The 26,805-nt window shown below is 48.4% G+C and overlaps 1 protein-coding gene across 4 annotated transcripts; it reads left to right on the forward strand.

Annotated features, from left to right (window-relative positions):
* Nucleotides 1-2,287: 2,287 nt before the first annotated feature.
* On the forward strand, nt 2,288-25,192 carry acp5a (acid phosphatase 5a, tartrate resistant). 4 transcript variants are annotated; one of them, XM_048522071.2, is made up of 7 exons: nt 2,288-2,607; nt 6,473-6,563; nt 9,548-9,747; nt 10,538-10,665; nt 10,755-10,952; nt 21,362-21,509; nt 23,964-25,192. In XM_048522071.2, the coding sequence occupies exons 1-7, from the start codon at nt 2,578-2,580 to the stop codon at nt 24,204-24,206; spliced, it is 1,038 nt and encodes a 345-aa protein (XP_048378028.1). In that variant the 5' UTR covers nt 2,288-2,577; the 3' UTR covers nt 24,207-25,192. The 4 variants fall into 4 exon arrangements, with proteins under 4 accessions (XP_048378028.1, XP_048378030.1, XP_048378032.1 ...); XM_048522073.2 differs by having other exon boundaries at nt 2,290-2,607; nt 6,479-6,563; XM_048522075.2 differs by lacking the exon at nt 2,288-2,607 and adding an exon at nt 2,960-3,104.
* Nucleotides 25,193-26,805: the final 1,613 nt, after the last annotated feature.

Below are 26,805 nucleotides of genomic sequence, written 5' to 3' on the forward strand. Positions count from 1 at the left end.
TTTTTCACTCTAACCATGCAACCACATCAGCACCTGAAGATGATAATGATTAGCCCCAGTATTAACAACTGAGCAACCTCAAAATCTCCTCCTCCGTCAAATCATCTTGACATATTTTCAAGATAATGTGTTATATTTACATTTATTTCGTTATTAGATGTGATTTTAAAAAAAATATTCAAACTGTACTATCTTCTGTGTTAGGCTTTTCAGTGATTTTTGAGCGATTTTGAATGTTTTTTTGATGGTCTTCCCATAACCCTGCTTTTCCCATAGACACCGTTATTTGTGTAGAGTGATTTTCTATAATGCAATGTTGCACAGGAACTATTGCATTTCAGCAGAACCCCCTGCAATCCAAAACTGTACAAACTAATTAAGGTAGAGAGACCATAATGTGTTATCAAGGTGATGGTGTCAAAACAGGACAATAAGGAAGGTTTTACAGATACAGAACAGTGGGGTGGTTTTACCTGTAGCATGACATGAGCCCAAGATTATGGTTGAGACTGTCTTCATGGGTACGGAACTTGGCTCAGTTTCTGCTCGGTGATTCTGCATTGTTGTGTATCTTGAAGGCCACCTCGGAGGGCGCTTAGCCGAAGATTAGAGGCTGAATGTCCTTGACTGCTGAAGTGGTTCCCAACTGGGAGGGAACATTCCTGTCTGACAATTGTTGTGAAGTGTCCATTCATCCATTGTTATAGCATGTGCATGGTCTTGCCAATATACCAGGCTTTGAGGCATCCTTGCCTGCAGCGTATGAGGTAGGCAACTTTGGCCGAGTCACATTAGTGTCTGCCGTGTAAGTGCTGGGTGGTGTTCCCATGTGTGAGGGTAGTGTCCATGTCGATGATCTGACATGTCTTACAGAGGTTGCCATGACAGAGTTGTGTGGTGTTGTGTTCGATGATGTTCTGAAGGCTGGGTGGTTTGCTGTGAACAATGGCCTGTTTATGGTTTGGGTGGTTGTTTGAAGGTGAGAAGTTGGGACATAGGGATGATCTTGCTGAGATGTTTATTGCTATCGGTGACAGCATTGACTTCAAGTTCTGGAAGTTGCAGCTGTGCAGAGGCCTCAGAGGCCCGCTCAACCTAAGAGAAAATGCTGTTCCAGAGATTATGTTCTGGATTCCCAAAACAACTCCTTCCAGCCTCTGTAGTAATTTGTTTCCATCTTTGTACTCAGAAATGGTGATGATGTTGCCTGTAAGGTATCATTATGTGAGCGTGATTATGTCAAGCTGTTGTGTGAAGTGACACAGCTCCTCCAGTTCAAGACACTTGACCCTAATGTTAGTAAGTAAGATTTTGCAGGGTCAATGTTCCTGGATTTGCCATTGACATTGTCAGTCCTGGGGCCAAACTAGGTGCTGTGTGGTGCTCAGTTTCTCTGCTTCTCTTGGATTTTGTAGCAGTTTGATATGAGATTTTCTTAGTAATTTCAGAGCACATAACAGTTAACGACATTGCTGTGGATCTGAAGTGACATGACGGCCAAGTCAGGTGAGGACAACGGATTTCCTTTTGGCTTCTCTACTCTCCAAGGCTGTGAAATCTTGCTTCATTAAGCAAATTGGCAAAAATCAAGGAGAGTACGTGGGATAGTTGTCTATCAGAAGCAGCACATTTGAGTTTTGCTTTCACTGAAGGACCGCTCCTTCCTGAGTTATTAGATAAACTAGAGACCAGGAGTGCGACAGCTTTTCCTAACCTGAGTACTGCGAACAGAACTGAACCGCGGGGTGAGCTTCCTGCTTTGTGTGGCTCAGCATTACTTCAGGTGAGGTCTTGAGAGCACGAACACAAACAGTAAATGCATAATCTGACTTGAGAGAAACAGAACTCACTTTTCCATTTCAACGAGCCTTCTTCAGTTTCGAAGCTGGCTGGAAAAGGGTGGTATTTCTGCTGTGACAGGCGTGTCACGGTTTTTTTTTGTTGCAGGTACCTGTGGCAGATGGAAAGCTGCGCTCAGTTCCACTTGAATGTGGGAATGTTAGGTGAAAGCTGAGTGGCTCGGTTAACTGAGGAACTGCGGTGTGGGCAGGCACCAACTCGGGGACAGATTCGGAGTAAGAGAAGTTGAGAGCGCGGCTTTACTGGGACTCTGAGATAACAAGGTGTGGAGCTGGATGAACACAGCAGGACAAGCAGCATCTCAGGAGCACAAAAGCTGATGTTTCGGGCCGAGACCCTCCTTCAGATTTTCCTATCAGCTTTTGTGCTCTTGAGATGCTGCTTGGCCTGCTGTGTTCATCCAGCTCCACAGTTTGTTATCTCGGACTCTCCAGCATCTGCAGTTCCCATTATCTCTTTACTGAGACTCTGCCGGGTCTGAGCTACTTTCTGTTTAGTGGCCGCGGGAACAGGAGCGCGGCTGCACGGAGCTGGCTGTGCGTCAGCGCCCAGCGGAGCTGACTTTTCAAACAATCATTGGTAAAACTCGAAGCTGACTGGTTTCTTTAGGGAACTAGTGGTTTGACTGGTTTAGACATTGTTCCAAACGGAAGTTTCCGAACTCCGCATCAGCAGCTAAAGGCACGAAGGTTGAAGCCAAAAAGCAGAGTCGAGCGAATGGCCGGTGGTCGCTTCCTGCACCAGCGTGTGAGTTTTTGGATTTTAAGAACTAGGATTTGGTGTTAACGCTAATTTAGATTGAAGGAGAACTTTTGTCCATCAGAAGGCCAGAACGTGAGGAAATCTCATGAAAGAGATACAATCACATTTAATTTCACTTCCGGTAGTCTGCAGACACGGCGGATTACTTTGGCGGTGTGATCATTTAATATTGTAATTGGATTTTTTTTCTCCACAAACACACTGGGGTTTGGCTATCAATTCCAGCACACACACGTGCCAGGCTGATAGCCAATGTTCCGGGCTTAAATCTCTTGACTGGGCTTTGGTCTTCGTCTCAATAGGGCCCGAAGATAAAGGGAAGTGATCCTTCAGTGTCCGTAATACTGTGGGGATGCCGGCGGTGGGCTTGGTGGACAGGGCAAAAATCACAGGACGCCAGATTACAGTCCAACGTGTTTATTTGAAAACGCAAGCTTTTGGAGCTCAACTCCGTCGTCAGAGGCAGAGTGGGAGGGTGTAAGGTACAGAATTTATAAACAGAAAGGAAACAGTCCGAAAACTCGCCGCCTCTTGTTGAATTTTTAATATTAGGGCGGAGACCACTGGTTGAAACGAAAAATCCAAATTCCCTTCCAGTCATTGTCTCGACATAATGAAAGGTCTGATCAATGTATGCAAGAGGTGCCATCTCAGATCAGACCATGCGTTTTTAGGTGTGAGGTCTTGCTTAGCATTTGATAACGTTTTAAACTGGGGGCTGTTTTGTTCTTTACCAAAACAGAATATATCTACAAGTACACAAACATTTTGGGTGAAATAATTCGTGTGGTACCGTGTACGTCCCAATCTGGGTGTGAGAAAGAGGAGAGTGCGTGTGAAAGGAAGTGCGCGTGCGTGTGGACGTGTGCGAGAGAGTGAGTGTGGGCGCGGGTGACAGAGAGATTCGGTGTGTGGGGGTGGGCGTGAGAGAGTGTGTGTGTGGGCGGGTGCGGGAGAGAGTGTGTGTGAGTGGGCGGGTGTGGGAGAGAGTGTGTGTGAGTGGGCGGGTGTGGGAGAGAGTGTGTGTGGGGGTGGGCGTGAGAGAGTGTGTGAGTGGGCGGGTGTGGGAGAGAGTGTGTGTGAGTGGGCGGGTGTGGGAGAGAGTGTGTGTGGGGGTGGGCGTGAGAGAGTGTGTGAGTGGGCGGGTGTGGGAGAGAGTGTGTGTGAGTGGGCGGGTGTGGGAGAGAGTGTGTGTGAGTGGGCGGGTGTGGGAGAGAGTGTGTGTGGGGGTGGGCGTGAGAGTGTGTGTGTGTGGGCGGGTGTGGGAGAGAGTGTGTGTGAGTGGGCGGGTGTGGGAGAGAGTGTGTGTGGGGGTGGGCGTGAGAGAGTGAGTATGTGGGCGGGTGCGAGAGAGTGTGTGTGAGTGGGCGGGTGCGGGAGAGAGTGTGCGTGGGCGGGTGCGGGAGAGAGTGTGTGTGGGGGTGGGTGTGAGAGTGTGTGTGTGTGGGCGGGTGTGGGAGAGAGAGTGTGTGAGTGGGCGGGTGCGGGAGAGAGTGTGCGTGGGCGGTGTGGGAGAGAGTGTGTGTGAGCGGGTGCGGGAGAGTGTGTGGGCGGTACGGGAGAGAGTGTGTGTGGGCAGGTGCGGGAGAGAGTGTGCGTGGGGGTGGGCGTGAGAGAGTGTGTGCGTGGGCGGTGCGGGAGAGTGTGTGCGTGGGGGTGGGCGTGAGAGAGTGTGTGCGTGGGCGGGTGCGGGAGAGAGTGTGCGTGGGCGGTGCGGGAGAGAGTGTGTGTGGGCGGGTGTGGGAGAGAGTGTGTGTGGGCGGTGCGGGAGAGAGTGTGTGTGGGCGGTGCGGGAGAGAGTGTGCGTGGGGGTGGGCGTGAGAGAGTGTGTGCCTGGGCGGTGCGGGAGAGAGTGTGCGTGGGGGTGGGTGTGAGAGAGTGTGTGCGTGGGCGGGTGCGGGAGAGATTGTGTGTGGGCGGTGCGGGAGAGAGTGTGCGTGGGGGTGGGCGTGAGAGAGTGTGTGTGTGGGCGGTGCGGGAGAGAGTGTGTGTGGGCGGTGCGGGAGAGAGTGTGTGTGGGCGCAGTGCGGGAGAGAGTGTGCATGGGCGGTGCGGGAGAGAGTGTGTGTGGGTGGGTGCGGGAGAGAGTGTGCGTGGGCGGGTGCGGGAGAGAGTGTGCGTGGGCGGTGCGGGAGAGAGTGTGTGCTTGGGTGGGTGTGGGAGAGAGTGTGCGTGGGCGGTGCGGGAGAGAGTGTGTGTGGGTGGGTGCGGGAGAGAGTGTGTGTGGGTGGGTGCGGGAGAGAGTGTGCGTGGGCGGGTGCGGGAGAGAGTGTGTGCATGGGTGGGTGTGGGAGAGAGTGTGCTTGGGCGGGTGCGGGAGAGAGAGTGCGTGGGCAGGTGCGGGAGGGAGTGCGTGCGTGGGCGGGAGAGAGTCTGTGAGTGGGCGGTGCGGGGGAGAGAGAGTGCGTGGGCAGGTGCGGGAGAGAGAGTGTGCTTGGGCGGGTGCGGGAGAGAGAGTGCGTGGGTGGGTGCGGGAGGGAGTGTGTGCATGGGCGGGTGCGGGAGAGAGTGTGTGCGTGGGCGGGTGCGGGAGAGAGTGCGTGCGTGGGCGGGTGCGGGAGAGAGTGTGTGAGTGGGCGGTGCGGGGGAGAGAGAGTGCGTGGGCAGGTGTGGGAGAGAGTGTGTGCGTGGGCAGGTGTGGGAGAGAGTGGGCGGGTGCGGGAGAGAGTGTGTGCGTGGGCGGGTGCGGGAGAGAGAGTGTGTGTGGGCGGGTGCGGGAGAGAGAGTGCGTGGGCAGGTGCGGGAGAGAGAGTGTGTTTGGGCGGGTGCAGGAGAGATTGTATGTGGGCGGGTGCACAAGACAGAGTGTACGGGGGTTGCGGGAGAGAGTGTGTGGGCAGATGCGCAAGAGAGAGAGTGTGTGTGGGCGGGCATGGGTGATAGTGTATGTGTGGGCGGGCATGCACACAAGAGTGAGCATGGGAGAGCAAGCACGAGAGAGCAAGCACAGGAGAGTGAGAGAGTGAGGACGACAGCGTGAGCGTGGAAGAGCAAGCACGGGATAGCGAGCACTTGAGAGCGAGCGCGAGCACAGGAGAGGGAGATTGGGAGAGCAAGCGCAGGAGAGGGAGATCGGGAAAGTGAGAGAGCGAGCGCAGGAGAGCAAGCGTGGCAGAGCAGGACTGCAAGCACAGGAGAGCCAGCATGGCAGAGCAAGAGAACGAGGGTGGGAGAGCGAGCGTGGCAGAGCGAGAGAGCGAGCGCATGACAGCGAGCGTGGGAGAGCGAGCACATGACATCAAGACAGCGAGTGCGGGAGCGAGAGCGCGTGTGAGAGCGAGACAGTGAGCGCATGAGAGCGGGAGAGAAAGCTCGTGAGAGCGGGAGAGCGAGCGTGTGACAGCGAGGGAGTGAATGCATAAGAGCGAGCGCGTAAGAGTGAGAGAGTGAGCGTGTGAGAGCGAGAGAGCAATTACAGGAGAGCGAGCGAGGGGGCGATCACAGGAGAATGAGCCCATGAACAAGAGAGCGAGTGCGGGAGAGTGAGAACGGGAGGGCGAGAGTGTGAGCGTGGGAGGGCAAGAGTGCGAGTGCGGGAGGGCGAGAGTGCGAGCGTGGGAGAGTGAGCGTTGGAGAGCGAGAGAGCGAGCGCGAGGGAGCGATTACAGGAGATCGATCGTGGGAGAGCCAGGGCGTGATCACAGGAGAGCAAGCGTGGGAGAGCGAGGGAGCGATCACAGGAGAGTGAGTGCATGAGCGTGAGGGAGCAATCGCAGGAAAGCGAGCAAGGGAGAGCCAGAATGCGATCACGAGAGTGCAAGCGTGGGAGAGTTGATGTTAGAGAAGGAAAGTCCTTGGGATTTAAGTGTTTCTTTGGGTGAATCCCACTAAATTATTTGCATTGTGTAAGTTTCAGATGGAGGTGTTTCTGATCCACACAGTGGTGCATCTGATCATTTTTCAGACTGTGATATCAGTTCCCCGTTCAGCTCATTTGATGGGTAAGAATTGTCAATTCTTGTGTGTGATTCTGATATCTCTATCATGCCATGATGCACTTACAAGATTGGATGAGATATTCTGAGGTGTCATGTCCAGTTCAGTAACAGATGTTAGACAGTCAAGTGACCTATCATGAAGCAGAGGCCTGAAGATAAAAATTGACATTGTCAACTTAAGGTCCAAAGAAAAATTTCTCCCTTTTGTTGCATTCCTAGGTCTGACAAGGATTTTGTCCAATTCCTTGTATCGCTGGAGTGCAATTTTCTAAGTGTGGGGATGTATGTGTTAGATAGTGACTAACACCCACATTTGGGGCAGCGCGGTAGCTCAGTGGTTAGCACTGCAGCCTCACAGCGCCAGGGACCCAGGTTCAATTCTAGCCTTGGGCGACTGTCTGTGTGGAGTTTGCACACTTTCCCTGTGTCTGCGTGGGTTTCCTCCGGGTGCTCCGGTTTCCTCCCACAGTCAAAAGATGTGCAGGCTAGGTGGATTGGCCAAGCTAAATTGCCCGTAGTGTTCAGGGGTGTGTGGGTTATAGGGGGTTGGGTCTGGGTGGGATTCTTCAAGGGGCGGTGTGGACTTGTTGGGCTGAAGGGCCTGTTTCCACACTGTAGGGAATCTAATCTGAGATAATTCACCCTGTCAGTCTCTCAGCATAATGCAGGTCTTGAGACACCAAACGCTGCCTATCAATCAGAGACTACCACTTTCTGAATCCTAAAGGTTTGGCTTAGTAAGTTCGCAGATGATACAAAGGTGAGTCGAGTTGTGGATAGTGTGGAGGGCTGTTCTAGGTTACAAAGGGACATTGATAGGATGCAGAGCTGGGTTGAGAAGTGGCACATTGAGTTTAACCCTGAAAAGTGTGGGGTGATCCATTTTAGAAGGACAAACTTGAAAGCAGAATACAGGGCTAACAGAAAGATTCTTGGCAGTGTGGAGAATTAGAGGGATCTTGGGGTTCATGTCCACAGTTTCCTGAAAGCTGCCATCCAGGTGGATAGAGTTGTTAAGAAGTCGTATGTTGTGTTAGCTTTCATTAATAGAGGGATTGAGTTCAAGAGCTGTGAAGTTATGTTCCAGCTATACAAAACCCTGGTTTGGCCACATCTGGAGTATTGTATCCAGTTCTGGTTGCCTCATTACAGGAATGATGTGGAAGCGTTGGAAAGGCGCAGAGGAGATTTACCAGGATGTTGCCTGGAATGGAGGGAAGGTCTTACGAGGAAAGGTTGACAGAGCTAGGGCTTTTCTCTTTAGAACGACGAAGGAAGAGAGGTGACTTGATAGAGGTGTACAAAATTTTCAGAGGTATAGATAGAGTGGACAGCCAGAGACTTTTTCCCTAGGGTGGAGGTAGCTATTACGAACATTTTAGAACAGAGTTGAGGAGAAACTTCTTCACTCAGCGAGTGGTGGATATATGGAATGCTCTGCCCCAGAAGGCAGTGGAGGCCAAGTCTCTGGATGGTTTCAAGAAAGAGATGGATAGAGCTCTTAAAGATAGTGGAATCAAGGGTTATGGGGATAAGGCAGGAACAGGAGACTGATTGTGGATGATCAGCCATGATCATAATGAATGGTGGTGCTGGCTCGAAGGGCCGAATGGCCTACTCCTGCACCTATTTTCTATTGTCTCCGAGGGGGCATAGTTTTTAAAGTGAGTGGAGGTAGATACAGGGGAGATGTCAGAGCTAGGGTCTTTACTCAGAGAGTGGTAGGGGCGTGGAATGCATTGCCAGAGAGGATAGTGGAGTTGGCCTCATTAGGGGCATTTAAGTGGCTATTAGATAGGCATATGGATGATAGTATAAGGTAGAGGTAGAGGGTAGATAGACCTTAGGTTTAGGGCAAAAGTTTGGCACAACATCATGGGCCAAAGAGCCTGAACTGTGCCGTACTGTTCTATGTTCTAAAGACCACTGGTCGAGGACTATTCCTTGTGGGATAACAAAAGTAAGAAATTAAGGTTTTCATTGTTGTGGAGGAAGTGTCCAAGGATTCAGAGGAAAGCGCAGGAATGTGTCTTTTAGAAACTTCCAATTTGCCCTCCCATCCTTGCCTCAGTGCCCACTGACTGGGGGAAATAGAGATTCCTCTCCACAATCTGGCAGGCAGATCACTGTAGTTTCCCAGTCAGGAACTAGCCAACTTTCTCACCTGCCAAGAAAACACTTAAGAGGCCAATCATTTACCAAGGAAGGACCCTAATTAGTGGCCGATTAAGTATCTTCAGTGGATATTTTCACGTAGAATTTCACAGAGTTTAAAGGTTATTTACAGGCAAGAAGGCGGAAAGCATTTGCCAAGGCCAGCTCTTCTTCTCACCACCTGCTGGGGTTGGTGGGGAGGAGGCAGATTCTGCCTATGAACTTGTTAAAGGGTTTGCAAGGCTTCAGCCAATTCATGCTACATCTGAACCAACTGAAGCAGTTAATTTGCCGTTCAGATGCTCAACAAAAGATAGAAGCTTCCAGTCTGAGTAACTGTTAATTGGTATTTGCTGCACAGTGGGAAAATTGTTATTGATTCCTGGTGGGATGGGCAATTATTTTCAAATTCTGATAGAGTCATGAGACTTTGGATTAGAAAATTCAGATTAAACTTCTTTGTTCAGTATTTGTACTTTGTACTGAATCTTAGATGGGTACTAGTGATTTGGTCATTTTACATTGTCAGTTAGTTCAAGGTTCCAAACGTTTCAATGTGGTTATCAGTTTGGGAATTTGTACAGCACACACATTCTGATGGTCGGAGAGAACAGGGGAAGGGATAATCAGTTTAAGGCACCAAATGAAAAGACTGCTTTTAAATGCTATAACCACATTAAAAATGTCTCCTATAAATTGCAGCAGAGAACAAGGCTATTCAAAGCTTTATGCTTGTATCTGTGCCAAGCTAGTTTTTCAATTGGCATCTGCTAATTTGCTGCCATCTTTGTGTACAATCTGTGTAACCTTCTTCCACTTAATTTTTGTGTCAGGTCATTCCAAAGTTATCCGTTTCTTGGCAATTGGTGATTGGGGTGGGCTCCCATATTCACCATTCACGACACCTGTGGAGAAAAGAACTGCACAACAAATGGGTGCTGTGGTTGAATTGATGGGTGCTGACTTTGTTCTGTCCCTGGGGGATAACTTTTATTACAATGGAGTTAACAACGTAACTGATAAAAGATTCCAGGTAATGTTATCAAATTCTCATTTCTTCATATGCACCATTTTGGAAGGTTTATGGGGGAAGTTTTGGGGAGAGCCATAGATGATTTATTCCTCAACCTATTTATTAAGCTACAGTGTAATCAGGCCAGCTAACACTCAAATAATCTCTAAAATGGGTTGGGATAGTGCTGGATGGCAGGAACCTTTGTGAACGTCCAGTACTGACCCAAACAACAATTAATTATTATACGGAACATTTTACAATATTAAAGGCTCTGACATCATTTCACAGCATTTATCAAACAAAATTTGATACTGACCCACAAGAGGTATTAGAACAGATGACTAAAAGCCTGGTCAAGGAGTATACTTTAAAGGAGTACCTTAAAGGAGGGGAGACAGAAATATCAAGTTTTAGGGAGTAAATTCCCGATCTTGGATCCTGGACAGCCACAAATGGTTAAGCATTAAAATTGAGGTGTGCAAAACAACCAGGAGTGAAGTCGTGGACAGATCTTGGAGTTGATTGGAGGTCATAGAAATAGGGTTTGAACGGTTGTGAGGGGGAGGGATGGAGAGAGACAAGGCCATGAATGTTAAACTTTTGCCATGGATAGATACAGGTGTATATTTATTAATTTCAGATGGATTATAGCTTGATAGTATCAAATGTCCTGAAAAATAATCAACCCGAGGATTCTCCAGAAACCAATGCTGCAACTTGATGTGAGAGAGTATCTGCTTCAAAGTTTAGCTTTGTTTGAGGTAGATAGATTGATAATCCGAGGTTGCAGTGTTCTTTGTGATCACAGGAAACATTTGAGGAAATCTTTTCTGCCAAGTCACTGAAGGACGTGCCCTGGTTTGTTGTAGCAGGAAACCATGATCATTTGGGCAATGTAACTGCACAGATCGAGTATTCCAAAGTTTCCAAGAGATGGTGAGATGGGTTAAGTTTCCTGCAGTTTCCCATTTCTCCAATATCACAACTGTTTTTGATTAATTTGTTTGACATGGTTTGATTTCCAGGAACTTTCCACATTATTATTACGACCTAAATTTCACCATCACAGATTCTAACACCACTGTGACAATCCTGATGCTAGACACTGTCCTTCTCTGTGGAAATTCTGATGACTTCCAAGGGAAGGAACCAGAAGCACCAAAAGATTATAATGTGGCGAACGCACAACTAGAGTGGATCAAGGACAAACTGAAGAATTCTAGGTATCTGCTCAGTGTTCTTCCCTATGTGATGAGTCAGTATCTTTGAGGTTATTCTGTGAACGTGCAATATTACTTAGCTGACTGTAAAAAAGAAGTATCTAGCGAGTTTTGAGAAGATTTGTAGCTCCGGTTGAGGTTCTGGATGTGAGTTTGCTCGCTGAGCTGGAAGGTTAGTTTTCAGACATTTTGTCACTTTTTTTTATTTGAAAAAATATACTTTATTCATAAGATGTACAAAAAATAAAACATATTTATACACCTACCCAGTCATGCAAGCCGCTCCGGGTTACCCAGGGGGTATGTACATCAACTAAAGGAAAAAAACAAACAAAGAAGAAAAAAAAACAAAGCAAAGAAAAAAACCCCGGCAGTCATCTCCCCGCACAGTCCCCGTTGGCCCCCTGACCAGTTGGGGAAGGTGCCAGCTGGGCCCAGTTACCAGATAGGGTTCTTTTTCCTATTCTGGACGAGGGGTTTCATACCGTGGTCTTTCCCCACCGCGCCTTGGCGGCGGCTGCCCCAAGCTTTAGCGCGTCCGTCAGCACGTAGTCCTGGACCTTGGAGTGCACCAGTCTGCAACACTCGTTCGGGGTTAGTTCTTTCAGCTGGCAGACCAGCAAATTGCGGGCAGACCAAAGAGAGTCTTTCACCGCATTGATGGTCCTCCAGGCGCAGTTGATGTTGGTCTCGGTGTGCGTCCCGGGAAACAGCCCGTAGAGCACGGAGTCCTGCGTCACGGAGCTGCTCGGGACGAACCTCGACAAATACCACTGCATCCCCCTCCAGACCTCCTGCGCATAGGCACGCTCCAGAAAGAGGTGATCGACAGTCTCATGCCCCCCGCAGCCACCTCGAGGGCAGTGTGCGGTGGCGCAGAGATTCCAGGCATGCATAAAAGATCTCACTGGCAGAGCCCCTCTCACCACCAGCCAAGCAATGTCCTTGTGCTTGTTTGAAAGTTCTGGCGATGAGGCATTCTGCCAAACGACTTTGGCAGTCTGCGTGGGGAACCACACGACGGGATCCACCCTCTCCTTTTCCCGAAGGGTCTCGAGGATACTACGTGCTGACCACTGCTTGACGGCCTTGTGGTCAAAGGTGTTTCGTTTCAAAAATTTCTCCACGAAGGACAGGTGGTACGGGACGGTCCAACTACTCGGAGCTTTCCGCGGCAACGAGGCCAGGCCCATCCTTCGCAACACCGGGGACAGGTGGAACCTCAGTAAGTAGTGACACTTGGTGTTTGCGTACTGAGAATCTACGCACAGCTTGATACAGCCGCACACAAAGGTAGCCGTCAGGGCGAGGGTGGCGTTCGGTACGCCCTTTCCCCCATTTTCCAGGTCTTTGTACATGGTGTCCCTGCAGACCCGGTCCATCCTCGACCCCCAAATGAAGTGGAAGATTGCCCGGGTGACCGCAGCGGCGCAGGTCCAGGGAATAGGCCAGGCCTGCGCCACATACAACAGTACCGAAAGCCCCTCGCACCTGACAACCAGGTTCTTGCCCGCGATGGAGAGGGACCGGAGCGTCCACCTGCCCAGCTTCTGCTTCAGTTTGGTGATACGCTCCTCCCAAGTCTTAGAGCACGCCCCAGCTCCACCGAACCAAACACCCAGCACTTTCAGGTAGTCTGTCCTGACGGTGAAGGGGATGAAGGAGCGGTCGTCCCAGTTCCCGAAGAACATGACCTCGCTCTTACCCCTATTGACTTTGGCACCCAAGGCCAGTTCAAACTGGCCGCAGATGTCCAACAGCCTACTCACCGACCAACGATCGGTGCAGAAGACGGCGACGTCGTCCATGTACAGGGAGGTCTTGACCTGAAGGCCTCTGCTGCCTGGGATAGTCACGCGCTTCAGGTTCACGTCCTTCCTGATGGATGCGGTGAAGGGCTCCACACAGCACACGAACAAGGCAGGAGAGCGCGGGCAGCCCTGCCTGACTCCAGATCTGACAGGAAGACTGTCTGATTACCACCCGTTGATCGAGACTGTACTAACGATGTTGGTGTAGAGCAGCCGGATCCAATTGCGGATGCCCTCCCCGAACCCCAATTTGGAGAGGACGTCCCTCAGGTAAGCATGAGAGACCCTGTCGAAGGCCTTCTCCTGGTCCAGGCTGACGAGGCAGGTGTCCACCCGCCTGTCCTGTACGTAGGCGATCGTATCCCTGATGAGCGCGAGGCTCTCAGCGATCTTCCTGCCCGGCACAGCACAGGTTTGGTCAGGGTGAATCACCGACTCTAGGACAGACCTGACCTATGGCTATGACCTTGGCCAGGATTTTGTAGTCCATGTTCAATTGTGAAATGGGATGCCAATTCTTAATTTCTTCCCTCTCCCCCTTCCTCTTGTAAATGAGGGTGATGATGCCCTTCCTCATGGACTTGCACATTTCCCCTGCCCGAAGCGCACTATCGTACACCTCCAGCAGGTCCTGGCCGACCAGGTCCCACAGAGCGGAATACAGCTCGACTGGTAAGCTGTCGCTCCCGGGAGTCTTATTCCTCTCCAAGGACTTGAGGGCTCTGGTCAGCTTGTCCAGAGATATCGGCCGGTCCAGCCACTCCCTCGTGCCGTCGTCTAAGACCTCCGTGATAGACGACAGGAACGACTCGGAGGCCGTGCTGTCCGTGGGCTTCATGTCGTACAGTCCGGCATAGAAGGATCTGCTGATCCTTAAAATGTCGGGCCGAGACGACGTCATCGAGCCGTCGTCCTCCTTCAGCCGGCTAAGCACAGAGCTCTGTTTGTGCACCTTCTGAAAGAAGAAATGCGAGCACGTCTCGTCCTGCTCCATGGAGCGGACCCTGGACCGGAAGATTATCCTGGAGGCCTCCGCGGCGAAGAGCGAGGCTTGCTGGCCCCTCACCTCGCGGAGGTCCTCCGTGACATCAACCCCCATCAACTGCAGAAGGAGCAGGTTCTGCACCCTTTTCTGGAGTCGCGACAGCTTTCCCCGCCTCTCTCTCGCCTTCCGAACACCCTTGAGGACAAAGAACCTCTTGATGTTCTCCTTCACCGTCTCCCACCAGTCGCCTGGAGACTCAAAGAGGGGTTTCACGGTTCTCCAACCGGCGTGCTCCCTCTTGAGCTCCTGGACGTTCTCTGGGGTCAACAGAGTCGTGTTGAGCTTCCACGTCTCCTTGCCGGCCGGCTGGTCGTCCTGTAAGTGACAGTCGGCCAGCAGGAGGCAGTGGTCAGAGAAGAACACCGGATCGACGCCGGTGGACCTGACCGAGAACGCCCGTGACACAAACAGGAAGTCTATCCTTGAGCGAATAGACCCGTCTGGCCGCGACCAGGTGTACCTCCGCTGCGCTCCGTCTGCAGGGGTGCTGAAGATGTCGAGCAGCTTGGCGTCCTTCACCGTGCCCATCAGGAATCTGGACGTGACGTCCAGTTGACTCCCCCCACCCGCTGTCCCCACGCCAGATCTTCCATCTGCATCGATGATGCAGCTGAAGTCTCCGCCTAGGATGACCGGCCTGGACGTAGCTAGCAGGGGTGGAAGCTGCTGCAGGACGGCCAACCGCTCACTCCCTACCGCTGGGGCACACACGTTGATCAGCCTCAGGGGAGCATTCCTGTAGGTGACGTCAGCCACTAGGAGGCACCCCCCTACCACCTCCTGAACTTGAGAGATGGCGAAGTCACGCCCCCGCAGCAGAATAGCCAGGCCCAAGGTGCGACAGGTGTTACCCCCCGACCAGATCAAAGGCCCACAGGTCCAGGCGCCAGACCATTTCCCGTACCTGCCGAGGTGCGGTATCCCGCACTCCTGCAGAAACAGGAAGTCCGCCTTGATGGTGGTCAGGTAGGCCAACGTGGACACACATCTTGCGGTTGACTTGACGCTGCGCACATTAATGCTCGCAACTCGTACCCCCATTGTGGGCAGTGACCGCAGTACCCTCCCCAAGTCCAAGGTCCAGCCCCTCTATCTGTCCCTTCATGCCCATTGCTCGGCCTAACTGCTGGACGCTCTCCGGGCTCAGGAAACTGTCCGTGCTGCCTTCCGGGTGGCATCCCCCCGTCCGGGGTATGGAGGCAGGAGAGTCCGGCTCTGGGTCAGGCTGGGGACGCGCTGTTTCCTCCTTCCTGCCTGGAAGTTCCGGGGGGCCCTCCAGTGCCCCAGTGACACGTGACTGGGTGTTGGAGGGAGCCTCACGACGCCTCCTGTCACCTGGAAGCATGGTGCTGCTTTCCTTCTCCCTTGAGATCTTTAGCTTCTGCTTCGGGCGGGCCCTCTCCGAATCTCCCTCGTCAGAGGAGCTCTTATAGCCCCGCTCTAGCTGCCTCTTCCCGCATGATGGTTGTGGTTCCTGGGCCCGCCGACGCACTTTCCTCCTCGCTTTCCGGACCGTTGTCCACTCCCCTGGGTCGCCTGTCGCCGCCTCCATCGACTCCGGGTTGTCGGGGGGGAGCAGAGCCTGCAGGGGCGCTTTGCTGGCCTCGGGCCCATCCTGCGGGGCTGGGCCCTCCTGCACGACCTGGCCCTCCTGCACATTAGTGGGGTCCTTGCTGGGCCCTGGTGCCTTCCTCTCCTCCGGGGGGGCTGGCCCCGCATTGCCCCTGCCGGCGACCTGGGCGTAGGTGGTCCCCCACTGCGGGCATGCCCTGTAGAGGTGGCCCGCTTCCCTGCAAAGGTTGCAGCATTTCTCTCGTGCGCAATCCTTTGCAAGGTGTCCCTCCTCCCTGCAGTTCCTGCAGATGGTGGCTTTGCAGTCGGCTGCCACGTGACCTGACCTACCACAGGCATGGCAGACTTTAGGTTGCCCTGCATAGGTCAGGTAGCCCCTGCTCCCGCCGATCGTGAAGCTGGACGGTGGGTGTACGATGTTCCCGTCCGCGCCCATCCTCAGCGTCACCTTGACCTGCCTCTTACTGGTCCAGATGCCAAAGGGGTCCATGATGTCAGTTAGGTCCCCTTCCACCTTCACGTACCTTCCAAGGAAGGTCAGGACATCAACTGCTGACACATGCGGGTTGTACATGTGTACAGTCACCATACAGCTCCTCTGTGCTGGCATCACAAACAGCGGGACAGCGGTCAATACAGAGAGGGGGCCCTCACCTCCTTTCTCCTTGAAAATCTCCAGGAAGCGCTCGCAAAGCTTGGAACTCCTGAAGGTCACATCGTAAAAACCTCCTCCGGGGAAATCCTGCAGGCAGTAAATGTCCGCAGCAGCGAACCCACAACAGTCCAACAGGACCCTCTTCACAAAGAAGGTGCGGTCCACAGGTGCACCTTCATCCACCTTCTTCACGGAAACACAGATGGTGTTCTGGACCCCCTGACCTGGGGCACAAGCACTTGCCGCAGCCATCGTTGCAGGTTGGCTGCTCCCCTGAACCAGCGTTAGGCCGAAGCCAGCATTAAGATCCACTGGTTGCAAGGGTGCACAGCCAACCCGACGTCTTCCTTCCATCTCCAACACAGCGCTCTCCTCTTCTCGGTCCACAAGAGAGTGGGTGTTTAATTTGTTCCAGATGTAAGTTGGTTCACTGAGCTGGAAGGTTTGTTCCCAGATGTTTCGCCACCATTCGAGGTAACATCATGAGTGAGTCTCCGACGAAGCGCTGGTGTTATGTCCCGCTTTCTATTTATCTGGTTAGGTTTCCTTGGGTTGGTGATGTCATTTCCTGTGTTGGTGATGTCATTTCCTGTTCTTTTCCTCAGGGGATGGTAGATTGGCTCCAAATCAATGTGTTTGTTGATGGAGTTCCAGTTGGAATGCCATGCTTCTAGGAATTCTCGTGCGTGTCTCTGTTTGGCTTGTCCTAGGATGGATGTGTTGTCCCAATCAAAGTGGTGTCCTTCCTCATCTGTGTGTAAGGATACGAGTGATAGTGGGTCATGTTGTTTTGTGGCTAGTTGATGTTCATGTATTCTGGTGGCTAGCTTTCTGCCAGTTTGTCCAAGGTAGTGTTTGTCACAGTTCTTGCAAGGTATTTTGTAGATGACGTTTGTTTTATTTGTTGTCTGTATAGGGTCTTTTAAATTCATTAGCTACTGTTTTAGTGTGTTGGTGGGTTTGCGGGCTACCCTGATGCCAAGAGGTCCAAGTCGTGTAGCCCACAAACCCACCAACACACTAAAACAGCAGCTAATGAACTTAAAAGACCCTATACAGACAACAAATAAAACAAACGTCATCTACAAAATACCTTGCAAGATCTGTGACAAACACTACATTGGACAAACAGGCAGAAAGCTAGCCACCAGAATACATGAACATCAACTAGCCACAAAAAGACATGACCCACTATCACTAGTATCCTTACACACAGATGAGGAAGGACACCAGTTTGATTGGGACAACACATCCATCCTAGGACAAGCCAAACAGAGACACGCATGAGAATTCCTAAAAGCATGGCATTCCAACCGGAACTCCATCAACAAACATATTGGCTCCAAATCAATCTACCATCCCCTCAGAAAAAGAACAGGAAATGACATCACCAACCCAAGGAACCCTAACCAGATAAATAGAAAGCAGGACATAACACCAGTGCTTCACCGGAGGCTCACTGATGATGTTACCTAGAATGGTAACGAAACGTCTGAAAACGAACCTTCCAGCTCAGCGAGCAAACTCACATCCAGAACCTCAACCGGAGCTACAAATCTTCTCAAAACTCGCTAGCATCTTCAGCTGCTTCATCCATGACCCTTCTTCCAATATAAGATCAGAAGTGGATTTGTTCACCAATGATTGCACAATGTTTAGCACCATTCGTGACTTCTCAGATACTGAAACAGTCCAGGTTCACATGCAGCAAGATCTGGACAATATCTGGGCTTGGGCTGACAAATGGCAAGTGACATTCGTGCAACACAAATGCCAGGCTAAGACTATCACCAATAAGAGACAATCTAACCACTGCCCCTTGACATTCAATGGTATTACCGTCACTGAATCCCCCCACTATCAACATCCTTGGGGTTACCATTGACCAGAAACTCAATCGGACTCACCACATTAACAGAGTGGCTACAAGAACAGGCCAGAAGCTGGGATAACTGCGATGGGTAACTCACCTCCTGACTCCTCAAAGCCTGTCCACCATCAACAAGGCACAAGTCAGGGGTGTGATGGAATACTCCCCACTTGCCTGGATGAGTGCAGCCCCAACAACACTGAAGAAGCTTGACACCATTGAGGACAAAACAGCCCACTTGCATGGCACTACACCCACAAGCTTTCACTCCCTCCACCACCAACGCTCAGTAGCAGCAGTGTGTACTATCTACAAGACACTGCAGAAATTAACCAAAGATCCTCAGACAGCACCTTCTAAACCAACGATCACTTCCATCTCAAAGGACAAGGGCAGCAGATATATGGTAATATCATCACCTCCACGTTTCTCTCCAAGTCACTCACCATCTGACTTGGAAATATATCGCCATTCGTTCACTGTCATTGGGTCAAAAACCTGGAATTCTCTCCCTAATAACATTGTAGGTCAACCCACAGCAGGAGGACTGCAGTGGTTCAAAAAGGCAGCTCACCACCACCTTCACAAGGGCAGTTAGGGATGGGCAAGAAATGTTGGCCAGCTAGCGACACCCACATCCTACAAGTGAATACTTCCCTTTTGAGCATACTTCTGTTGCCCTTATATTCTTCCAGGGATAGACTTGATCCTAGCTGTCTATGCCTGACATATGCTTCCTTCTTTTTCTTGAGCAGAGCCTTAATTGCTGTCATCATCCAGCATTTCCTACCAACCTTGCCCGTCACACTGACAGGAACTTGCTGTCTCTGGCATCTTGTTATCATTTTTTTTGAAGGCTTAACAGCCAACCCTTTACCTGTGAATATCCACTTCCAATCAACTTTTGAAAGTACTTGCCTAATACTATCGAAATTGGCCTTCCTCCAACTTATAACTTTAACTTTAGGTCAGTTCTATTATTTCCATAACTATTTTAAAACTAATAGAATTATGATCGCTGGCCCCAGAGTGCTCCCCTACTGACACTTCAGTCACTTGCCCTGCCTTATTTCCCTAGAGAAGGTCAAGTTTTGCTCCTTCTCTAGTAGGTACATCCACATACTGAATAACAACATTTTCTTGTATAATAAAATGTGTAGCTGGATGAACACAGCAGGACCAGCAGCATCTCAGGAGCACAAAAGCTGACGTTTCGGGCCTAGACCCTTCATCAGAGAGGGGGATGGGGTGAGGGTTCTGGAATAAATAGGGAGAGAGGGGGAAGTGGTCCGAAGATGGAGAGAAAAGAAGATAGGTGGAGAGGAGAGTATTGGTGGGGAGGTAGGGAGGGGATAGGTCAGTCCAGGGAAGACGGACAGGTCAAGGAGGTGGGATGAGGTTAGTAGGTAGGAGATGGAGATGCGGCTTGGGGTGGGAGGAAGGGATGGGTGAGAGGAAGAAGAGGTTAGGGAGGCAGAGACAGGCTGGACTGGTTTTGGGATGCAGTGGGTGGAGGGGAAGAGCTGGGCTGGTTGTGTGGTGCAGTGGGGGGAGAGGACGAACTGGGCTGGTTTTGGGATGCGGTGGGGGAAGGGGAGATTTTGAAACTGGTGAAGTCCACATTGATACCATTGGGCTGCAGGGTTCCCAAGCAGAATATGAGTTGCTGTTCCTGCAACCTTCGGGTGGCATCATTGTGGCACTGCAGGAGGCCCATGATGGACATGTCATCTAAAGAATGGGAGGGGGAGTGGAAACGGTTCGCGACTGGGAGGTGCAGTTGTTTATTGCGAACCAAGCGGAGGTGTTCAGCAAAGCGGTCCCCAAGCCTCCGCTTGGTTTCCCCAATGTAGAGGAAGCCACACCGGGTACAATGGATACAGTATACCACATTGGCAGATGTGCAGGTGAACCTCTGCTTAATATGGAAAGTCATATTGGGGCCTGGGATAGGGGTGACGGAGGAGGTGTGGGGGCAAGTGTAGCATATTCTGCGGTTGCAGGGGAAGGTGCCGGGTGTGATAGGGTTGGAGGGCAGTGTGGAGCGAACAAGGGAGTCACGGAGAGAGTGGTCTCTCCGGAAAGCAGACAAGGGTGGGGGTGGAAAAATGTCTTGGGTGGTGGGGTTGGATTGTAGATGGCGGAAGTGTCGGAGGATGATGCGTTGTATCCGGAGGTTGGTTTTCTTGTATACATTTTCTTTTATACACTTAACAAATTCCTTTCCATCCAAGCTCTTAACACTTTGGCAGTCCCAGTCTATGTTTGGAGAGTTAAAATCCTCTATGATTACAACCCTGTTATTCTTACAGATAAATGAGATCTCATAACAAATTTGCTTCTCAATTTTCTGCTGACCATTCCACAGTCTATTACTATAATCCCAATAAAGTGATAATCCTTTTCATATTTCTTAGTTCCACCAAATAACTTCACTGGTCATACTTGCCAGAATATCCTCCCTAAGTACAACTGTAATGACATTCCTAATCAAAAATGCCACTGCCCCTCCTCCTCTTGCCTCCTTTCTATCCTACCTGGAGCATCTATAACTTTGAACATTAAGCAGCCTGTCCTGTCCATCTTTGAACCAGATTTCTGTAATAGCTATGATGTCCCATTCCCATGTTCCCAATCGTGCCCTGAGTTCTTCTGCCTTACCAGTCAGCCCTCTTGCATTAAAATAACAGTTTAATTTATCAGTCCTGCCTTGTTCTTTGTCTTGCTCCTGCCTGCCTTGACTGTTTGACATGCTCCTTTTCCCAACTGCACCAGTTTCAGACTGATCTCTTTTCTCACAATATCTCTGGATGTAACTTGCCACACCCTCAATCCCATAGTTTAAATCCTCCTGAATACCTCTAGCGAAGCTCCCTGCCAGTATATTAGCCTCCTTCCAATTCAGATGCAACCTGTTTTCTTTCTACAGGTCACTTCTGTGTTGTTGGTTTCAAAATCTACAATGACCTCCTGCTGATGACTTTCCCCTTTTTTAATGGATGACCAAAAACCTGGTCAAAGAGACAGTGTTTAAGAGGGACTTGAAGAAAGACAGTCTTGCAAATTTGAGACGTAATTCCTGAGAATGTTAGACCCAAAAAGATGAAGGTTTAGCTGTAAGATTGGCACAATGATAGCATTCAAAAAAAGACTATAATCAGGGGCTCATGTTAGCAGCTTTCAGTCATTTAGATGATACCCTCTAAAACGCCTTAACCAAAATCTCTCCAGCTTTAATTTCTCCACTGGATCTATAATTTTTAATTTCATTCAATCAAGCCTTTATAATTATTCACTTCTATCCATTTCCTTTACAGAAATGCATTGGAATGTTATAAACTTTTTGTGTGTCTCAGGATGAATTAAAGATGTTCAGTTATGCTGTTTCTGTTTTTCATAATATTTTCAATGTTTTATTCACTGTGTAAAGTGACCAGCTCCCTTTCTTGTTTCCTACAGATCAGATTTCCTGATTGTTGCTGGACACTATCCAGTTTGGTCAATAGCTGAGCATGGACCCACCAGATGTCTGGTAAAAAAACTGTACCCTCTCCTCACTCAATACAAGATCAGCGCTTACTTCTGTGGGCATGACCACAACCTTCAGGTAAGAAGCAATCAATAATGGCAAGCAAATGAATGCCAAGATAAAGGTCAGTATGAGTGATTGCTCATTCGCCCAGACTCACAAACGGCTATGTAGAGACATCTATTTGAATATATGTGAATATAAATACTGTAGTAAATGTTGCCAGTTGTTGACTTGGAGGAAGGAAGCAAGTGTTGTGTGGCCAAATTTGCAGGTGACACAAAAATAAATTGAAAGGCAAGTTGTGAAAGGGGATATAAACAGTTTAGAGAGTTAATTTAATTGAGTGGGCAAAAAGTTGGAAAATGGAGTATAATGTGGAAAATATGAAGTTCATTTGGAAGGAATAACAAAAGAATTCAGAATTATTTAAATGGAAAAAAAGCTGCACAAAAAATGTAACACAAAGGGATTTTGGCGTGCTTATACACAAAACACAGAAAATGATTACACAGGTTCAGCAGGGCGTTATTTTAAGGAGGTTGGAGTATAAGAGTAGGGAAGTCTTACCATGACTGTACAAGGTGCTGGTGAGACTACATCCGGAGTACTGTTCGCAGTTTTGGTCCTCTTATTTAAGGAAAGATATAATTTAATTGGAAGCAGTTCAGAGAACAAAGAAAATTACAGCACAGGAACAGGCCCTTCGGCCCTCCAAACCTGCACCGATCCAGATCCTCTATCTAAACCTGTCACCTATTTTCCAAGGATCTGTATCCCACTGCTCCTTGACTGTTCATGTATCTGTCCAGATACGTCTCAAATGACAATATCGTGCCCGCCTCTACCACCTCCACTGGCAACACGTTCCAGGCACCCACCACCCTCTGCGTAAAGAACTTTCCACACATATCTTCCTTAAACCTTTTCCCTCTCACGTTGAAATTGTGACCCCTAGTAATTGAGTCCCCCACTCTGGGGAAAAAACTTCTTGCTATCCACCCTGTCTATACCTCTCATGATTTTGTAGACCACAATCAAGTCCCGCCTCAATCTCCGTCTTTCTAATGTAAATAATCCTAATTTACTCAACCTCTCTTCATAGCTAACACCCTCCATACCAGACAACATCCTGTTGAACCTCCTCTGCACCCTCTCCAAAGCATCCACATCGTTTTGGTAATGTGGCAACCAGAACTGTACACAGTTCACCAGCATGATCCCTGCAATGGAGGGTCTGTTCTATGAGCAAAGCTAAACAGGTTGGGACTCCACTCTCTGCAGCTAAAAACAATGAGAGTTGATTTCATTGAAACAGAGGATGCTTAAGGGGCTTGACAAGGTAAATGCTGAGAGGATGTTTCCCTCATGGGAGTGTCTAGGACCAGATGGCATAGTTTCAAAATTAAGTGGTGCAAGATTAAGACTGAGTTAAAGAGGAATTTCTTCCCTGATGGTTGACAGTCTTTTGAACTTCTTGTCACAGAGAGCTGTGGTGTTATGTTCTTGTGGATATTTAAGGCTGAGAGATCTTTAATTAGTAAGAGAATCAAAGGTTAAGGGAAGCAGGAAAATAGATGTGAGGAATATGAGATAAGCCATGATCATGTTGAGTAGGACAGCAGGCTCAAGGAGCTGAATGCCCTACTCCTGTTCCTATTTCTTATGGTCTTATTACTGCACACACTGATACATAGGTAGTCAGAGGCTAAGAATCCTGTAGTAGGTAATTCATCTTCTGACTCCCCAAAGCCGATCCACATTCTAAAAGGCACAAGTCAGGAGTCTGATGGAATAATCTCCACTTGCCTGGATGAGTGCAGCTTCAACAGCACTCAAATGGCTTGATATCATCCTGGACAAAGCCGTTCCCTGTACTGGTACCACATGCACAAATGTTCACTCCCACCACTATTGATGCTCAGCGGCAACAATGTGTGCTATCTAGAAGGTACACTGCAGAAATTCACTAAAGAACCTTAAACAGCATCTTCCAAACCCACAACCACTTCCATCTAGAAGGACAAGGGCAAAAGAAAAATGGGAATATCACCAAGATCCCCATCAAGTCACTCGCAATCCTGACTTGGAAATATATTACTATTCCTTCAGCATTGCTGGGTCGAAATTCTGGCTTTCTTTTCCTAACAGCAATGTGGCACATGGATGCGATGGTTCAAAGCGCTCACCACCAGCTTCTCAAGAGAAATTGGGGGTGGCGGATTAAATACCCATATAGTGATGCCCAAATCCTATGCATGAATGAAAAGAGAATTCCATGAGCATTTATCTTGCATGTTCTCCTTCTGTGTGGTGCCGTACCAAATGCCTCATGAGCCCAACAACTATTGTCCACTAATGAATTTTTAAATGAATATCTCTGCTATACTGAGTTTATCCACAGAATAAATGGGTGAAGGTGGATCAGGGTTGGGGGTTGTCGTGCCCGTAAAATATACTTACATTGACAATTCAAGTATTGGATGCAATTCATAAAATGACAAGTTTTTTTAAATTTTCCCCTTACTTTAGTTTATTCAGGATAGCAATGGTATTGGCTACGTTTTAAGTGGAGCTGGAAACTTCATGGAAAATTCAACGAAGCACAAAGACTACGTTCCAAAGGAGTGGCTTAAGTTTTTCTATGCAGACATCAGCTCTTTAGGAGGCTTTGTTTATGTAGAGATCACCTCAGATGAAATGACGATCACATTCATCGAAGCTCTTGGTAAATCTCTGTATCAGACCACTATCCCCAGACGGTCAGGCAGATAAAGCAACTTAGTTACCTATTGCAAAAGATAGTAAAAATGCGCAGAATTAAGTAAAAGAACTAATTGTTTTTACTGCTTTAAATTTAACAATTGGCTGTCCGATTTCCTTCAACGCACATTTAAAAATGTCTGCTGGAAGTGAGTTTCGATTGGGACATTCTCTTTAGCCTTATATCTGCCAACTTAATCCTATATGGTTTCAAAAATCTTGCATTCCACTAATACATGCAACCAGACAGAGTGGTGCTAAGGCTTCTTCCACCTTTTAACTCAGTATACTTTAAGTTTACATACGTATTTCTCAAATCGATGAATAACAAGATGTATGAAGCAAAAGTGTATTAGCACAATAAGCTTTTTTCAACTTGTACAAATGGTATTGCTGATTGAAGCTCAAGTAGTATTTTCTTGGTCGTTGGCTCAGGTGGGTCAACAAATGAGGAGAAAGAGGAGGACATTATGCAGGATGAGCTTGAATTAAGTGAACAGTACAAGGGAGGAGTGCCTTGGCATTCAGCTGCACTGATCAAGGATCTCTTACTTCCAGAGACTCCGGCTCAGTGCTTGCTGGACCTAATAAATGAAAAGAGAGCAGGAATATTTACATTGCAAAAAAGGAATTCAATAGGCTTTCCTAGCATACTACTGTCTGCTGGAACTGGAAATATATCAAGTGAGAGTTTCAACTGTGAACATATCCCAATCATTTAACCCATAGCAAGCAAGAGATAGTGGCATGATTCAACTCCAGTTGATTGTACAAAGTTAGTTTAATAGCCACAACAACAAAAATTACGTAGGCAGGAGTAAAGTGTTAAAATGGTCAAAAGGCTATTTACTGTATTCAAAGCTTGTTCTGATGTTTGAAGTTGAATCAACCTGACATTTTCCAAACCTGTTTTCAGATGTAAATTATTCTTTACAATCTGTAACTTTTTTTATGATTCTTGATTTCTAAGTGTTGGAATAAATACTGAAGTAAAATAATTTAATATTGGCAAGTTGTTTTTTTGGTCACCTGACACTACACAAACATAGAAGGTTCATATGCAGTTGTTTGCTAGCTCACCAAGGCGGTTGTTCTGTGGTGTGCAGAAGTTTTGTTACCTTTCTAGGCAACATCATCAGTGTGACCTGTAATCGATGCATTGGTGTTCTGCTTCCTTCCGAACTTATATGATCCTCTGGTGTAATGGTCTTGTTTTTCCGGTTTTGTTGTTTTAGCAGCAGTCTGCATACAGGCTCTATTTCTATGTGTTTTTTTAATGGAGTCCCGTATTGAGAACCAGGCTTCCAGAAATTCCCTTGCATGTTTGGTGTTCACTTGTCTCAGTATGGTCACTTTGTCCCGGTCAAACTGATGGCCTTCACTGTCTGTGTGTATTGAGACGAGTGAATATTGGTTGTGTATTTTTACTGCCGGCTGGTGTTCGTGTATCCCAGTCATCAGTTTCTTCCCTGTTTGTCCAATGTAATAATTATTTCACCTGTTTCATGGGATTCTCGATATCATGTTAGTCTTGTTTACTGTCAGTATGGGGTCTTTAGTGAATGATAACATTTGGCGCAGTATTGCTGTAAGTTTGTGTGCAATCATAACCTTATGCGGTCTTGGGAGTCTGGTAGTTATTTCTGATATATTTTTGATGTAGGTAGCATCCACAACATGAACTACAAATTTTCGTAAAACCTTAAGAAGATTCATATCTACATCTAATACAAACATCAGCATCAGGTGTTTCAGATTTAGCACTGCCTATGTACATCTCTCTGTACTGCATTCTCAGGGCAGTACAAATCCAGTTCCATCTGGTTACCTGCTGAACTACAGAACCAAATACAAAGAAAATTGCCTTCTTTGGTATTTATTTTGCTTTCATGTTTTAGAGGACTCTAGCTCCTAAAAAAATTTAAATAGCAATAGTCACGTAATATATTTACACTACATGTCATACATCATTTGCTTCTTGATTAGGAGAGAATAAAGGGTTTGCTTAAACCAATGTTCTCTAGCACATGAGATATTGGGAACTGCAGATGCTGGAGATTCCAAGATAATAAAATGTGAGGCTGGATGAACACAGCAGGCCAAGCAGCATCTCAGGAGCACAAAAGCTGACGTTTCGGGCCTAGACCCTTCATCAGAGGGTCCTCTGATGAAGGGTCTAGGCCCGAAACGTCAGCTTTTGTGCTCCTGAGATGCTGCTTGGCCTGCTGTGTTCATCCAGCCTCACATTTTATTATGTTCTCTAGCACATGCTTGGTTACAGCAACACTGTCTATACACTCATACGGTACCTGGAAAGGTACTTAGAATCGACAGATGGAACAATGAGACTTGCTATATATAATCATAAAACACAATGCCTACCATTTAGTAACAAAGGAAGTAAAGCATTCAACAAATAAAAACGTTATCACACTTAACAAGATTGGGGAATAGTCACGTTTAAAAGAAAATGACCAAAAGTACCTAATACAATTATTTACTAATGAAGCAATTATCCTTGTGGCTTTTTGTTGCATTCATTATAATTATTATATGATCACATAAGTATATTTCAGAGAATCATTCTATAGGAGACCTTTGGCATATCAAG

The sequence above is a fragment of the Stegostoma tigrinum genome, chromosome 35 (genome assembly GCF_030684315.1).
Source record: "Stegostoma tigrinum isolate sSteTig4 chromosome 35, sSteTig4.hap1, whole genome shotgun sequence".
Lineage (NCBI taxonomy): Eukaryota > Metazoa > Chordata > Chondrichthyes > Orectolobiformes > Stegostomatidae > Stegostoma > Stegostoma tigrinum.